Below are 17,085 nucleotides of genomic sequence, written 5' to 3' on the forward strand. Positions count from 1 at the left end.
GATCACTGGTACTAGGGAATCTAGCACCATGTCATTTGAGCAGTCCATATAGTGAGGAACTAACACTCCCTGCCAACAGCCATGTGAGAGAGCTTGGAAGCAAATTTTCCAGCCCCTTAGGGCGACTGCAGCCCTAGCTGACAACTTCGTGAGAGACCCTAAGCCAGAACCACCCTGGTGAGATGGTCCTGGATTCCTGAACCTCAAAAACTGTGTGACATAATAAATATTTGTTGGTTTAAGCTGCTAAGTTTGGGGGTGATTTGTTATTCAGCAACAGATAACTAATACAGACACAAAGGAAGTGAGGGAGTTGGCCACACAAATATCTGGAAAAAAAAATAAAGCATCCAGGCTGAGGGAATAGCCAGTATAAAAGCCTAAAGGCAACAGATGCTGAGAGGGTTAGAAAAACAGCAAGAGGCCAGTGTAGCTACAGAGGAGAGAAGGAGGGAGAGAGTACTAGGAGATGAAGTTGGAAAGGTAATGAGGGCCAGATCAGGTAGGCTCTTACAGGCCATTGTAAGGCCTTTGTGTTTTACTCTGTATGTGAAATGTGAAGCCAACGAAGAACTTTGAGCAGGGGAGTAATCTGACTTGTGTCTTAATAAGAAGACTTTGTTGGTAATAAGCCAGAAGTGGGCAGGGATAGCAGCAAGGAGACCAGTAAGGAGGTTATTGCAATAATCCAGGCAAGAGGTGATGGTGGCTCAGATCAGAGAGGAAGCACTACAGGTGAGATTATGGGTATATTGGGAGGTAGATACAACAAGATTTCCTGATGAACTGGATACAGGATGTACGAAAAAGATATCCTAAGGAATGAAAGAAAGTCAAGGATGACTCCAAGGTTTTTGGCCTGAGTAAGTGAAAGGATGAAGTTTCCATTAACTGAGATGGAAGGAGGTTGTAGGAAAAGCAGATTTGGGGATAAGATTAGGAGTTCAGTTTTGAACATGTTGAGTTTGAGATATCTATTAGCCTTCCATGTGGAACTGTCAAGAAGACAGGATATATGAGTCTGGAGTTCGGGAACAAGGTCTAGAATGAAGATTAAATTTGGAATTCATCGACAAGTTGATATTGAAAGCCATGAGACAAGGTGAGATCACTAACAAAATGAGTGAAGAAAAAAAGAGTACCAAGAACTGAGTCCTGGGGCACTACAACATCAAGAGGTAAGGGAGAAGAACAACTAGCAAAAGATTCTGAGAAGGAAAAACCAATGAGGTAGAAAGAAAAACAGGAGAGCGTTGTGCTGTGGGAAGTTAAGTTTATTTAGGAGAAAGGTTTGCAAGCTTTATAATGGAAAAACCTAAATGGGAAATGATCAGCCAACTCAATCTGTCCCCTGCTTCCCTACTCTTCCTTATCATATCCAAATCCTCCCCTATGACACATGATACAGCAGAGGTATGTACAGGGTGCCAAGAAATAGCATGAAAGTGCACCACGTGGACAAAGAGGAGCAGACTGAGGGAAGGAAAATGTGTCATGGAGTCCTCACAGAAGGGATGATGCCTGTGCAGAGGTCAGAAAGTTGAGTAGGAGTTTCCATGAACATAAGAGATAAAGAGAATTCCAGGCAAATACAGCATGAAATGTACAGGAAGTTGTCAATACTTCAATATGAGGAAAGTTTAGCGTGCTATGGGGGAGTGACAGAAGATCAAGCTGGAGAAGTCAGCAGGACCAGATCATGAACAATCATGTGTGGCACACAAAGAGTTTGAACTTTATCCTGTAAGCAACGGAGAACCACTAAAGGACTTTAAGCAAGAAAGTGACATAACCATATTTCTGTTTCAATAAGATCACTCTGGTATAACTGGAAGTTCAACTGGAAGTTCAGCTGGAAGGGAACAAGGCTGATGGAGAGACAAGTTAGAAGACAAGTTTAAAAATGGGGGAAGGGGTATAAATCTAAAGCAATGGAAGTGGGACTAGAGGACAGATCAAAAGACATTAGATAAGTTAGGTTTTGAAAATAGGAATAAAGAGTAATGTGGGTGACTCCCAAATTTATAGCTTAGAAAACTAGATGGATTAACAGTACAACTCCTGAGATAGGAAATATAAGAAGAGAAATAGATTGGAGGGAGTAGATGATTAGTTTTGGATATGTTTAGGGGGTGGAACATGTGGGGCATTCAGGTGGAAATGCCAAATATGCAGAAAGAAGTATGGACCTGAAATAGTGGGATACAGAATTGGCAATCATTGGGGTACTAATGTTAGTTGAAACCAGGGTCTGGATGAGATAACTCAGAGACAGGGAGAGTAAAAGATGAGAGCATCAGGGACACAACCCTGGGTAACCTTAAGATTTATGGGGCAGGTAAAGGATGGAGAGGCAGCCAAGGAAACCAAGTAGAAGTCGCCTGTGAATGAACTTAACAGGTTAACTGCAATTTTCAGGTTAAAGGTCTCCCCATCCTCCCCAGGTATGTGTCTTTGCTAGAGCCCCTAGCTTCATAAGAGCAGCAGTGAATTTCTTCATAGCTTGAAATATCTGCTCTAGAATCAGGCTTCAGATAAGGGACAGAAGATATTAATTAAAACTAGACAGGACACAAAAACCATGGTTACATTTCAGACACTGAGTCAAATCAATTTTAACTATAACCCCAAATTTCCTGGTTACAGTATTATACTAAACAGATTAAGTCTTATAAGGCATTCAGCACACAGCAATGGGAGTGATTGCTATGCTGAATGCCCTCCTCCAAAGACAGAGAAGAAAACTGCAAAATCTCTATCTCTGCTAAGGCCCTCCTCCCTAAGGAAGCCAACTTCACACAACTGCCCAGGTTTTGGTGTCAAAGGCTGATCTTTAGCCAGGGGTTGCCAGCTGCAGAGGGCGGGGCTCTATTTTGGGCTGCCTGCTGTCTCTGAGCCTGGCCGCATCTGGTTTGAGCAGCATGCAGCCCCAATGACTCACACACCCATGCAAACCGCCTGTGGCTCAGTGGCATGGCCTCGGAATGCCAGCCCCTGGCCAGCTCTCTCCTCACCCCATTACACTGGGATAAATAAATAAAGAGCCCGCCAGCAGCCACACAGCCTGATGGCAACCAGATGGAGAGAGGGAAGCATCGACAGGGCCAAGGGGAGGCACTCCCTCCAGTGGACTAGACTGGGAGTGGGCTAGGTCACCCACTCATCCTAAACTTCCTCCCTAACACAGCTCCATTGCCAGGTAATAATAGCCCCCAATTCCTTGACTCTTCTTCCACTCCTAAAGGTGCCTCTCAGCCCCTAGTCCTGGGAAATGCTTTATATGAGGATCATGCCTACAACCAGCCCACCCAGTCCTGACTCTTTCACTTCCCTTTTGCATCGACATTGCCAGTATTCTCCCTCTGGTCAGGCCACCATTTGTTGGCCTCCTTGGGTTGCTTGAAAATGAAAAATCAGAGGCTTTTTGGTGCAGGGGTGGGGGTGGGGGTGAGGAGCAAACATGGTGAAGTAACCCCTGTTCAATCCTTAAATATTTTTCCCAGTCTTAGTATCTTAGAATCCTCCCTGCCTGTCCTAATGCCCCTGTGCGTCCTGTCTCCATGGCCTCTTGCCTAGCAATGTTAGGCAAAATGAACCGGGCACTGACCCCAAGGCCTTCTGCAGCAACCCTGGCCTCCCTGAAACTTCATCCCAAGTTCTCTGTCCCTGGTTTGTTTATCTTCCTATTCCATGTTGCTTATTTTGATGGCACATCCTTTCAGTTCAGTCTTGGGTGACCCCATGACCCTCATGTCCTGTTTGTAGAATCCTGCACAAGCTGAGTAACTGAAAAGATGCAGGGGCCACAAGAAACTCACAGTCCCAGGAGGAAATCTTTCAGTTCTAGCAGCTATGGAGGACAGTCTAAGGACAGTGCAGTGATCCCAGAAAGTCACAAGAATTCCACATTATCCTAGCCCTAATAACTCCCCTAAGTGGTATGTACAACCAGCTAAAGTAGGGAAACAAAAATAGGATAATCAGATGTGGGAGGTCCTAACCTACAGCTACACTTAATCTCCTTGAGGTTTATAGTTTTTAATCTATAAATTGGAAAGCTACAAATACCTATCTCTCAGATCCTTCCCAGATATAATAAAATTCTAAAAGCCTTGAGGTTAGGCCGTGACCCACCCAGAACCTAGAGGACAAATACTCTTGAAGAAGTTGGTTCCAAAACACTAATAACCTTCCTGGACTAGCAACTGGATTCTAATGCTTTCTGGATTAATGTTTTCTCATTCAATTCTGCAGGGTTCCACTCAGTTGAATGAAAGAGATGGGCCTCCAATTTTACAAATGAGAAAATGGAGGCTTTGAGAGAAGTGATTTATCCAAGGCTGCAACATGAACCAGGAGATAACTGAAGACCCCAAATTTAGTCTAACAAACAACATTGTGTCCATAGGCCACACTGCCACAATTTTCATAAAATCCCTCAGCATCAATTTGTCAACATGTTCATCCACAAAATCACTGAGAACCTACTGCTTCCAGGCACTATCCTCAGTGCTGGATATACAGAAATGCATTCAACATGGTTCTTATCCTCAAAAAGTCCAAAGATTAGTGGAGGAGAAAGACATTGTCTTGCAGATATACAAACTAATATTACAAAGTCATAAGTGGTAAAATAGAGATATGAACCAATGTACGATAGCAGGGAATAAGGATTACCTTCACAAGGAGAGTCTAGAAAGGTCTCTCAAAGAAGCTGAAGCTGACACTTGATAGATTAATAGAAGTTTACAAGGTAGGTAAGGCAAGGGCACTGGACATTCTAGGTAAGGGGAACAATGTGTACAAAGGTATAAAGGCTAGAGAAAACAGAATTTGGGGCAATTGAGAGTAATTCCACATAGCTGAAGCATAAGGTACACAGAGAAAAAAGTTAGGAAATACAACTGGCTAGGTATGCAGTTGCTAGATCAGGAAGAGTCTTCCCTGCTGGAATAAGAATAAGCCTTGCATTGTTTAGCTAAGGGGCTGAGGCAGGGAACCAGTACTGCATCCCCAGCCTATGTCAACCTCCCTTAACACCCAGCTTATAGACCCTTGAAGCTAACTGGGAGAAAATAACCTAGGAAGTCTCTGATCTTTGTCACAAGTTTAGATTTAAAAGTCCCTCTTTCTCCATAAAAACTTGAGACCTATTCTGCTTCAGGACTTAGCAATGCATGCTTTCCTTCTTCTCCAGAGTTATAATTGCTTCAGTACATGGACTGAGCACCCACCTCACATTCTTGGCTCTTAGTGTCAAAACCCCAAACACTGTGGGGTCACTACTTAGTCAGTGTATTGAGGCAAAACAGAAGGTTCCAATCAAGAACACCTGCTTTATGCCGAGCACTTTGAAAAGTGCTAATATCAGATTCAAAAGAGGTATAAGACATAGTCCCTGTCCACAAGGAACTTACAAATTAGCTTAGAAGACAAGACAGAAATATGAATAATCTATAAACAACACAATACTATAATACCATTATTTACTTACATAATAAAATTCCAACTTGGTCAACATGTATAATTAGAAAATGGGGTAATAATACTAAGATACTAACTGCACAACCAACAAGTCCTAGAAGCATTAAAGAAGGAGATCAATATTGACTGGCATTATCAAAGGTTGCTATTATTAATACCACCGCCGCCACCACCACCCATTTGGCATTTAATAGGTTTCTTTTGGCCAAGCACAATCCTTAGAAGGGAAAGCAAGACAGGAGCTCCTGACAGGCCACAATTATCTATTCCCATCCATTGCTTTGCCAGTCCCCTTGTATAAACACCGTGATTTTCCACAGCCTACTACGCCCACAAGACAGTCCCCAAATGGTAGCACTGAGCTTTCTACCTTCTCCTATTCCTGGATGCTGAAGGGGTTAGACAAGTAAATATGGCTAACCCTCTGCTCCCATGATACAGACCTTGTGATCAAATCTCAACAAGCAGAACTTCAGCAAATGGTCACCCAAGTTTTCTAAGGTTAGAGAATTCCAAACTAAATCCCTAGGTATTTTAGCAGATGTTTTACAAATATTAATCAGCCCACTGTTGTCTTTTACATTCTTTTACCCCACTTTTTCTCATCTTCCCCATGTCCAGCTCAAGTTTTATCAGACTTTCTATAGGCAACTTTTTCAGAGAAAGGGCTTTCCATCCATACAAGCCACTTAACATCCAAAATGCAAATCATCACTCAGGCACCTGGAAAGAGGAAGTAAAGCAAAGTTTCTTAAGGAAAAAGGAAATAACAAATACCCTACCTCTACCATAAATTGTTCCAAAAAGGAATTTTCTTCAAATGGTTCTGTCCTCAATCGACCTGTAATGAGAAGGGATAGAGAAAAGAAATATGAGTCCTAGGATGAACTTCCTGTCTGTGACTGGAAAGGAAACAGACCTCAGGACTTCCTGGGAAAGAAGAGAAAGATATAAATGCAGAAACACCTAGTCCCATGGAAGAAAAGGGTTGAGGGTGTGTGGGCAAACAGGCAGGACATGATGATTAGCGACAAATGGCAGGTTTGGTGGCAGCATCTACTCTAGGGGTTTTTCCTGCTACAAAGACAAACATCCAACTGAATTTTTAATGTAAAGTTGGAGTTATGCAGCTTCCTAAACTCCCAACTTTGTGTTGTCCTAGTACAATTTTAAATAGCTGTTGGCCCCCTTCCAAAGTCTTTCTTTGCCATTGCCCAGGGCATGTCTGGACTTGGTTATAGCTTCCATTGGCCACTTGGGCCCTAGCCAGGTACTCGAGGCAGGGAGAAGTATGGCCTAGTATCAACTCTTCAGTTACTGGTCAGTAGCCAGAACCCAAAATAGGAGAAACACCTCTCTGACTCAGATGAGTCTCTTCTTTTTCTTAGGCCCTTGGATTACCTGAACCACTCCCCACCCAGCTCCTCAAAGAATGTCCTCTCACCTCGGCTCAGTGTAGCCCCACTCTCCTGATAGTCCTGGATCTCTAGATCTTTCATATGCAGCACTGTTGCTAGTTCTCTCACTTGGCACTGCAATGCCAGACTCATGCCCATCAGAGGACGAATCAAGTGTTGGGAGACCTTTGATGGGAGAGATATCAATTAGTCAACAGATACTTACAAACTGTATCTGATACTAGAAAAAAAGATACTAAAGAATAAATATCTTTAAGGGAACTTACAGTTTCATAGGCAAGTAATCCATTTTTATAAATGTACACACAAACAATTAAATAAATATAATAAAGAGGTTCAAGGATTTTCTTGGTAGTGCAAATAAAGGATAGGATAATGACCTAGAGTTGTGACTTAAAGAGAAGGATGTGATCAGAGTTGAGAAGAGGAAAGAGTTGACTCATCTTTCAGCAAAGGCTGAGAGACAAAAGCAGAAGATCCAAGAAACCCTCAAGAAAATCAATGTGGCTAGAGCAGAATATGCTAGTAAAATAGTATAAAAGAAGACAAAAATCGATAGAGTAGAGAGCTTTGAAAGTGAATTAGGTCCAGACACTAATTAAGAGACATTTCAGAACTAATGATAGCCCAGAATGAACCCAGAGTTTCAATCTGCTCCACTAAATGCAGCAAACTCTGAGGTCACCGTTGTAACAGAAACAAGCCAGTTATCCCTCCCCCACTACACACACACACACCTTGCCCCTAACAAGAGGTAAGAAGAAGCAAGCACAGCCATACGGCAGTACAATTAGGGTGATACTCTCATATGATACTGTATAGCTTTAAAGAATAATCATTTAATTCTCCCACACAAGGTATCCTGTGTATCCTGTCAATGAATATAACTAAAGTTTATCACCCATTTGTGGCTCAGGGAGGTTATTAAAGTTCCTTTCCCTTCCCTGGAAAGGAAATGGGCTAAAGCAGGAGCTAAGAAGAAGAAATGTCTTAGATCAGAGGTCAGGAAACTTTTTCTGTAAAGGGTCAGATGGTTTCTGACTGTTCAGGCCACAGTATCTATCACAACTGCTTAACTCTACCATCATAAGATGAAAGCAGCCACAGACAACACAGAAATGAATGAGGGTAACTGTGTTCCAATAGAACCTTACAAAAAGAGGCAGCGGGCCACATTTGACCCACCAGCCAAAGTATGTCTACCCCTGCCTGAGAACTAAAAAGGGGTGCTTTTAGACAATTTACTCCACACGTTTGAATGGAGACAAAGGTACTAGAGTGTCCCACAAGATGTGCCAGGCAGAGTCATCTGGCTCAGGACCTAGATTCCTCAGACTTCCTTGTTTTCACTGTCCATTAATTTTCTAGTAAAAGTTACTACTAAAAATTCCAATACGGTGGTGGCTCAAATGAAGAACAAAAGACTTTTTTCCACATTTCTTTAGGACAGACTAGAATGGACCAGGTGGGTGTGCAGGGGTGGAGGAGCGTAGGTGACAGCAATTTTTGTTCCAGTAACAGGACCCAAGAAGTGCAGAAGGCCTGGCCCAGAGTGGGCGGCCAGAAATCAAGCCCAGGAGTGGATACCGGCACTCCTTGGGTTGGCACCTCCTTTCATCCTACAGCACATTCCAACCTGGCACTAACTCCCAGCTCAGGTGCTTAGTATAGACTTAAGCCTCCAGGAAGTACTATTCAGAATGTGACAGTGGTTCTCCTTTGGAAAAATGTGTTTGCTCTAGACCCAACCCTCTTTCCTTGGAATTGTTTCTTAAGTTTGGTTCCATTTAAGATAGACCAGGAGGAAAAATAGGTGAATTCTTGCTCTATGAAAGCTAGTCAATGTTTGGTGAGCTGAACTAAAAATATTTGCCATTGCTAATCAAGCAGCATCACCATCCATTTGATGGCAGCAACCACCAGAAACTCCTGAAGTTAATAACAGGTCTGTCTTTGAAGGGCTACCTTAATAGCAATTTCTTTGAGTAGTGGTAAATATTACAACATAAAACATGATGAGGAATGATTACAATTAATGCCATGTCTAACTAAATATAATGATGCCATAGCAGGCCCCTGAATTATCTAACGGACCTCACTGTCCATACAGCCAAAAACAAACAAACAAACCCTAAAAGTTTTTTCTTAGTAAATATTTCAACTGCTCAAATAAGTTCATTGGATTGTATTACACCACCTTGAATCACTGGGGTATAATTCATTTCAAAGTAACGTGAACTACAATGATTTCTCTTAAATCCGTTTAGTGGAGTGAGGATTGTGGCTGAGGTAATAGACTTCATTCTAAATCTTTCCCAATAGCCTTGTTCTGTTCTTGAACATAGATTAACACTGGATAAAAATCTTGAACATATTTGTTAATGGTCATAGGAAAGACTAATTAAAATGCATAAATGAACCAAAGCAAGCCCACAGATCCTACAAAGAAAAATCTTGAAGTACTTTAGGAGCTCAGGGATGACACCCTTCATTTACAGAGAGCAATATATGAAGAGATGCAGTTCAACAAGTCGATTCAGCAACTACCTATCGGTGCCTAATATTTGCTCTGACCCTCTGAGGCTGCTGCCTTCAAATAACTCACAACAGTTAAGGAGATCCAGAAGTATGGCAGGTATAGAAGCAGGAGTTGCCAATTTTTTCCAGAGGAAAAAGCTATTTATAATCTCCCTGAAGTCTTCAGATTTCCCATAGAAATGTTCACACCTCATAAGGAGAAGAGAATAACAGTTATCAATCCCAAGATCAGTCATATCAGGTGATACAGTAAAAAGTAGTAGCCTGGGAATTAGGAAGCCTGGATTCTAGACCTGACTGGCAGCATCGAGGGTGAAAATGGCTCAACCCCAAGTAATCTGAGTTCCTGTCTTTTTAAGAAGGAAAAGTTATGGAATTGAAATATTTGTTCTTACAAGTCCACTTTAATGCTAAGGTTAAGTAATATTACATATGCTTTCTTACTTAATCCTCACAACTCTACAGTAAGGTTGTGTCTCCACCTTACAGATTAAAAAAACTGAGTTCTCATAAAAGTTCAGTAACTCACCCAAGCTAATACAAGCATTCCGAAAGTGGCGGAGCTGAGTTACAAATTCAGGTCTGCTGGTTCCAAAGCCTATGCTCTTTCTACTACAAAGAAACCTTTTGCTACAACTTCTACGAATCACAAAATGGCCAAAGAGGTGACAAAGTTTGAATGTCAAAATATGGACAATCAAGAATTACATTAGGTACTAGAAAGAATAGACAGTGAGAAAGAAGTGGAAATGAAGTTGGCAATGAATGGAGATGGGCTTGGTGTTAGAAAATAGGGACCTGAAGTTTTACATATTCCATGTTATCCTGCAGAGATTTAAGAACCATTACATTACTAAGGTGAATATATTGTGTTGTAGGTGTGGAAAAGCAGGCACTATTCTACTCTACTTAATTGCTGGTAGGATTTAAGCTGCATAATCTTTCTGGAGGACAATTTGGCATTATGTTAGCAAGATTAATGAAGCTTATACTCTCTGAAGCAGCTATTCTACTTCTAGCAATTTACTTACACATTTACACACACAAAAAAGTAAATACAGCAAAGGAGAGGCTAAACCTGCTTATAATTGTGCCAAAGAGTGCCTCTTTGTTGCTCAGATGTGGCCCTCCCTCTCTAACTAAGCCACCTCGGCAGGTGATCTCACTGCCCTACCCCTACGTGGGACCTGACTCCCAGGGGTGTAAATTTCCCTGGCAACACAGGATATGACTCCCAGGGATGAATCTGGACCTGGCATCGTGGGATTGAGAACATCTTCTTGACCAAAAGGGGGATGCAAAATGAAACAAAATAAAGTTTCAGTGGCTAAGACATTTCAAATGGAGTCAAGGGGTCACTCTGGTAGACATTCTTACACACTATATAGATAACACTTTCTAGGTTTTATTGTATTGGAATAGCTAGAAACAAATACCTGAAACTACCAAACTCCAACCCAATAGCCTTGACCCTTGAAGACAACTGTATAACAATGTAGATTACAAGGGGTGACAGTGTGATTGTGAAAACCTTGTGGATCACACTCCCTTTACCCAGAGTGTGGATGGATGAGTAGATAAATGGGGACAAAAACTAAATGAAAAATAGGGTGGGATGGGGGGATGATTTGGGTGTCCTTTTTTATTTTTTATTTTTTATTCTTATTCTGATTCTTTCTGGTATAAAGAAAATGTTCAAAAATAGATTGGGGTGATGAATGCACAACTATATGATGGTACTGTGAACAGCTGACTGTACATCATGGATGACTGTACAGTATGTGAATATATCTCAATAAAACTGAATTTAAAATTTTAAAAAAGAGTAAAATGAACAAAGTGAAAATAAAAAGTAAATACAAGGATATTCATTGTATATTATAGCAAAAGACAAGAAATAAATATCTAGCAATAGGAAACAATACATTTTGAAATATTCATTAAATAAAATGCTATGTAGCCATTAAAAAAGATTAAGGCAGATCTTCTAACTGTGTTGATATAGAATGATGTCCAAGTTCTGTACTTAAGTGAAATAATTAAATGAAAACAGCAAGGTATTTCACCAGCTGTGAAAATATATACACGTAAACAGATATGTACTTGACTGTGAGTATATACATGTACCTATATATAGCTTTCTATACGAATTCACAGAAGCTAAAAGAGGTAATTACTTTACAGAAGGAAAATAAGGACCTGGAGAAGGGTGTAGAAGGGAGACCTATTTTTTCCCTGTATACCCTTAAATGCTGTTTGACATTTTTGTCTTTTGCATGAATTACCCATTCAGAAATATAAAATAAAAACAATCACAAGAATGAGTAACAAAAAAAATTTTGACCGTATGACCTCACAGACAAAATACACAAGCCTGAAATAGTTTCCGTCTACAACCCTACCCATGCCCACGGGCTCTAACTTTTTCCCTGTAAAACTTGCTCAGGTTCAGGGGTTTCCCTGGGATGGCATTCTTTTTATTCTTTTAATTATAAATATTTTGTTTTAACTTGTTCAAAAGATAACTTCTCCCAAGGGCCAACCAGGACTCACCCCACTCCAAACACTGCTGCCTCTTTCCTTACTGAACTCCCTAGTAAGAGGAATTTGCCTAGAATAGCTAGTTTGTTCTTTATATATTTTTTCCAGTATAATATACCTTTACAAGTGTTCTCTACTGTATTCTTTTGAAAGCAAAAACTATCACGGCCTATCAGCCTCAAAGAGAACTGCCTCCCAATCTCTATTCTAGGACAATGTTATGCTAAACCCGGGACTCGCCAAAGCTACCCAAATGGTTTGGTCCCATGGCAAGTATTATTAAGGGAACAGTGCCCCCTGGTGTCATTTAGAAAATGCTACAGGAACCTTGAATTAAATAGGTAAATTCTATACCAGAAGCAGGATGGAAAATTTCAGAAGAAATTCAACTCAAATCAACAAATATAAGTTACTACTATATTCTACGCACTGTTGCTGGACTTCGAAAATTCAAAGATGAATGAGAAGCAGTTCTCCTAGTACTCAAGTCTAGTTTTACTGGGTTTCAGATAAATGCATATCAGAAAACAGTTCCTCAAAAAGCCCTTTGTTCCATCCACTCTATCAATTCCAAAGTGTCACAGCCCCTCTGGGAAACTAAAGGGAGACAGGAAATGATGCTCACTTGTCTTCATACCCCTCTGCTGATTATATACCCTCAGGCCTCCCACAGAAGACCCTGTCCTCCAAGCACTACTAACTGAAACAATCTCGTGAATATGGAAGACTGCAAGGACGCAGGCAGTAGTACGACCTGCAAACTGGATCTTAATGCTCATTCTCAATTAACTAATTTCTAATAAAAGCTCTCAGGGCATAACAAAGCATAATAAAGCTATAAAGTGAACAGAGGCCCTGAAAACACGCTCTCAAATCAGACCAATCTGGGGTTCAAATTCCAGTTCATTTACTTGTAAGCTTCACACAAGTTACTTGCAATCTCAGTTTCTTACTCCAAAAATGGGGGTAATATACTTATCTCGCAGGGTTGTTGTAAGGATTCAGTGATGAAGTAATATTCAGATTCCTGACACTGATACATACTCCCATTCTATTACCAGAGTGACCCCACTAAATCACAAATTGGATCATATTAAACCCCTGCTTAAAGTTTTTCAATGGCTCCCTGTTGTTGCCTTTGGGAGAAAATCCAAACTCATCAGAATCCTTCAAGAGCTGGCCACGCCTGCCTCATGTATTGGCCTCCCATCTATACTGCAGTTACGAAGTTCACAAACTTGCTGCTTAGATACATCTCCATGCCTCTCAAAGTGCACTCTTTTGCCTAAAACAATCTTTCCTTTATTTTCTCCCAACTAGTTCCTATTCATTTTCAAAATTCAGCTCAGAAACTATCTCCTCAAACAGGTCTTCTCTGGTCCTCAACCCCCTTCTTCCTCCAATCCTGGTCCTACAACACTTGAAGAACTACCACACTTTATCATAATTTCCTATCGGTCTGTCTTGTCACTAGAGTATGATCTCCAGGAAGAGCTATATTTTCTAGATCTGGATTCCCAACAATTAGCCCATAATAGATGCTTTATCCATGCTAAATGAATATTTTATGAATAAAGACATTCAATATAGTGCATAGACCCAAACTTTGCTCCCTTTGCAAGGAAAGGATATACCAGTCAAGAATCCATTTTCCCTTTTTTCTAGCCAAGGAAAGTTTTTTGATGGAAAAGAAATTCAAATGGGTTTTTCAAACAAAATAAGAGCTCCTAACATTTCATTCATCTCAAAGCAGCTGGCATCCTTCCCTGGCCCCCTTCCTCAACTCCCTTCACACATTTGAATTACACTCACCAGGGAAGGGCTGGCTAGAACAAAGTGGAAATTCCAATGGAAGGGAAAACCAGAGAGCTCACTTCGCATCCGTAGGATCAGTGCCCCTGCCACACGATCACAGGAGAAGGTAGCTTTACTGGGGTAAGAAATGTCCTTCAACAATGGGCGAAGTAGATTATCCAAATGACACAGAAAAGCTGCAGGAGGAGCAGTCAGGCGCTTGTTCAGCTCCTAAAGAAACAGCAAAAGTTGGAAAGACTTGAGGGTGCCAAAAGAAAACTGGCTCTACATTTTACAGAAAAGCTCTCATTAACAGGAAGACAACTGGCATGCGAGGAAGGGAATAGAAGACAAAAACATCGGAAGAGTCTTCCTAGGGCAGGTCAATTTACAAAACACATATAGATCAGATATTATAAATCAGATAATTGCAGTACAGAAACCACACACACACACACACACATATACCCACACACATGCATGCACGCAACCATAAGGAAAGATCCCAGGGCCTGGGCTGTAGGTAGAAGTTCAGGGCATTAATAGGAACTGTCTCACCTAATTCAAACTTCCATGACAACCTAAAGGCCAACAAGCTAGGTGATGTGAATGTCCCCTGACTTTTACTAGGAAAGCAATCATATCCACCATTACTCCCACTATCACCAGTGCTTCTCGTCACACTTACCTCAGCTCGCTGGCTGACAACAGTAGTGTCCACCTGTTCATGCCACACCTGTTGAAGATCAGAAACCAGCAAGGCATAGCCCTGCCTGGTGAAGTAAGCCTTGACTAACAGGGAGTCCTCTGCAAGCTGCAGCCATGCCCATGGCTGTGTCAACAGGCCTTGCTCCAGCTCCTCCATCTGCAAGGAAGTCCTAATTTAGCACAGTGCCCTCAGGGTACTGGAAGCCCAGGGAGGGCACCCCACAGACAGTGCCATATCAACTAAAGGCTTGTGAAAATCCTGCCTGATAAGCAGAAGGCATGGATTTACCTTCTTCTCCTGTTATAACCAGTTGAACACTGACCTTACCACCTCTTAACCAACAAAAATCCATTTAGAACTTGAGGGTCCCCACCCCCCATATTAAGTTCCTAAAAGACACAATACATCTTTCTTCTACAGTGTCTAAGCCTCAGCATGTTGGTATTAGGATTTCTGCTTCAAATAACATTAACTGAATGTGGAAATCTAAACCATTCTTGCTGCATCTTTATCATGTTCCTAATAACTATGTCAGTGTCATCCAGTCCCAGAACTCCTGGAAGAGAAGAAATAGCGCTTGTTATCTAAAACATCATAAGTCATGAGTGTCCTGGACAGGAAATGCAAATCATTTGATAATTATCTAAAAACAAAGCTCTGGCAACTCTCAGGATTAAAAAAAAATACTCTTTAAGGCAGGGGTTCTTAATCTAGAATCTATGCATGTGAATCTATGCATTTTGGTGAGAAGAGGCTCATAGCTGTCATCAATTTCTCAAAGGGATCAATGTCACAGGAAGAAGAACTAATAAGCTGTGTCCAGGTAAAAACATACAAGCCCCAAACCCCATTTCAACAAGAGCCTGAATAACTAGAAAGTCACACATACAAGGCACCCCACAATGCAGACAGGGAATTAACTTCCCCTTAGCCCACTCCCCAGGCCATCAACGGCACATGCCCTCCTGCACATCCTGGAACTCTTGGAAACCAATTTTTCTATCTCAACAGCTAAAGTAGCAGCCTTAACCTAGTAGGTGTTCAGTAACTATGGTTGTTTGACTGGAAGTGTGATAATTTTTCCTACCGGTAAACAAAAAAGATGATATAATTTCCTTCATTATTTCAGTCTATAAATACAAAGTGAAAAGAAGTGCCAAAGGGGAAAAAATCTTAGAATATACAAAATGAAATTCCTGTGTTAAATCCGATTAGCACTTCTGTTCCTCTGGGCAGGCAGGTCTATCTTAGCCTAAGCCATATTCTTCCACCCACAATTTAGTTTCTGAAGTATGGCCTTGTGACATAATTTCATTCGGACAGTCATTAGGTGAAATATAAATATATATTGTGATTTTTATTTGCAGCAGCCTCAAAACCTTGTGTTTGGAGGAAGGGATTTCGGCCACATCTCTCATGTGCTGTTCCTACGGGCAGAGAACGTCTAGGAATGATTAAGCCAGACCTCACTGGACAAGAGTTTCACACTGCCAAAGGTCACAGTCTCAAGTGAGTCGCCAAGCCCTTTTATCCCCTCAGTGTGTCAGCAAAATCCAGTTGATTTACCCCAGCCTATCACTTCGAAAAATCCGGAAGCTCAGAACACTCAAACTGTACTGGGACTGTATGGGAGACAGCAGGGTACCTTAAAAACTGGCCAGGGCCAAGTGGCCCCCCAAAAAGGCCTGGCACATTCAGCAACAGGCCGCGGTTGGCTGCTCCCACCACGTGCGTCCCGTTCTGAGACTGTGACCCTTCTTTCTCAACCTTTTATTTTCTCCTTTAAGGCCACCTTTAATATTCACGTTAGCCAGATCCACCCGTTTAATATTCTCGAGTGGAGGGTGAGGAGGGCTGGGGGCAACAGCAGGGGCGGGGTCGCCTGAGAACGCGTGTCTGCATCAAGGTTCCGCCGCTCGGCGGAATGCGGCTCAGCGGCAGTTCCCCGGACACACTGCAGAGAGCAGCAGGGCCCAGCGGCCACGCGGGCTGGGCCACGCCCCGTCCCTCTGGGACTGGTCGAACCCTCGGTGCCATTACCACAGCCCCACCCAGGGAGCCACGCCTGGTATCCAGTTTCCATCTTCCCTAGCTAGAAGAGGCTTCGCCATCTGCCTTTCCATTTTACAGCACCAGCTGCACTGAGGCGCGCCTCTCGACCCTTAAGTGGTAACAAAACCCACAACCCGAGGCTTCGTCGCGCCCAATAACCCACTCAAGCCACAGACTCTCTTAGGCCCCACAAGCCCGGCCTTGCAGCTGGGAGGCAAACTGCGCACGCGCGGTTCTCGCGGCCCCGCCCACTCGCCGGGGCTTTCCCCCCACCCCAACCCCCAGGGACCTGGGCCGCGCGCGCGCGCGCTCGCCTTTGGGAGAAAGCGCCCTTCCCCGGCCCAACCCACAGGGTACGAGCAGCCCCTTCCCGCCCGGCCCGGGCCCTGGCCCTGACTCTGGCCCGGATCCCACCTACCGTGAGCGGCCGCGAGAGCTCCCACGTTCGTCGCTGCAGGCCCGTCCGCCCGCACAAACCGAAAGGCCTAGAGTAGAGGCCGCTACCCCCCCCCCACACACGCAGGGAGGCGGGGTCTTGAGGCGACAGCG

At 42.6% G+C, this 17,085-nt stretch overlaps 1 protein-coding gene across 2 annotated transcripts in view; it reads right to left on the reverse strand.

The window, feature by feature from the left end:
- The window catches only part of NHEJ1 (non-homologous end joining factor 1), a 101,253-nt gene that overhangs the window by 83,100 nt on the left and 1,068 nt on the right, over positions 1–17,085 (reverse strand). Inside the window, exons 1-5 of one of the 2 annotated variants that reach the window (XM_037848944.1) lie at positions 16,955–17,047; positions 14,464–14,640; positions 13,794–14,006; positions 6,929–7,067; positions 6,267–6,325 (exon numbers count right to left, since the gene is read on the reverse strand). In XM_037848944.1, coding sequence (XP_037704872.1) covers positions 6,267–6,325; positions 6,929–7,067; positions 13,794–14,006; positions 14,464–14,640 — 588 coding nt within the window. In that variant the 5' untranslated portion in view covers positions 16,955–17,047. Of the gene's footprint in view, positions 1–6,266; positions 6,326–6,928; positions 7,068–13,793; positions 14,007–14,463; positions 14,641–16,954; positions 17,048–17,085 lie in introns of those variants that run through there. The other variant, XM_037848945.1, reaches the window with a different exon arrangement.

The sequence above is a fragment of the Choloepus didactylus genome, chromosome 9 (genome assembly GCF_015220235.1).
Source record: "Choloepus didactylus isolate mChoDid1 chromosome 9, mChoDid1.pri, whole genome shotgun sequence".
Classification (NCBI taxonomy): domain Eukaryota; kingdom Metazoa; phylum Chordata; class Mammalia; order Pilosa; family Megalonychidae; genus Choloepus; species Choloepus didactylus.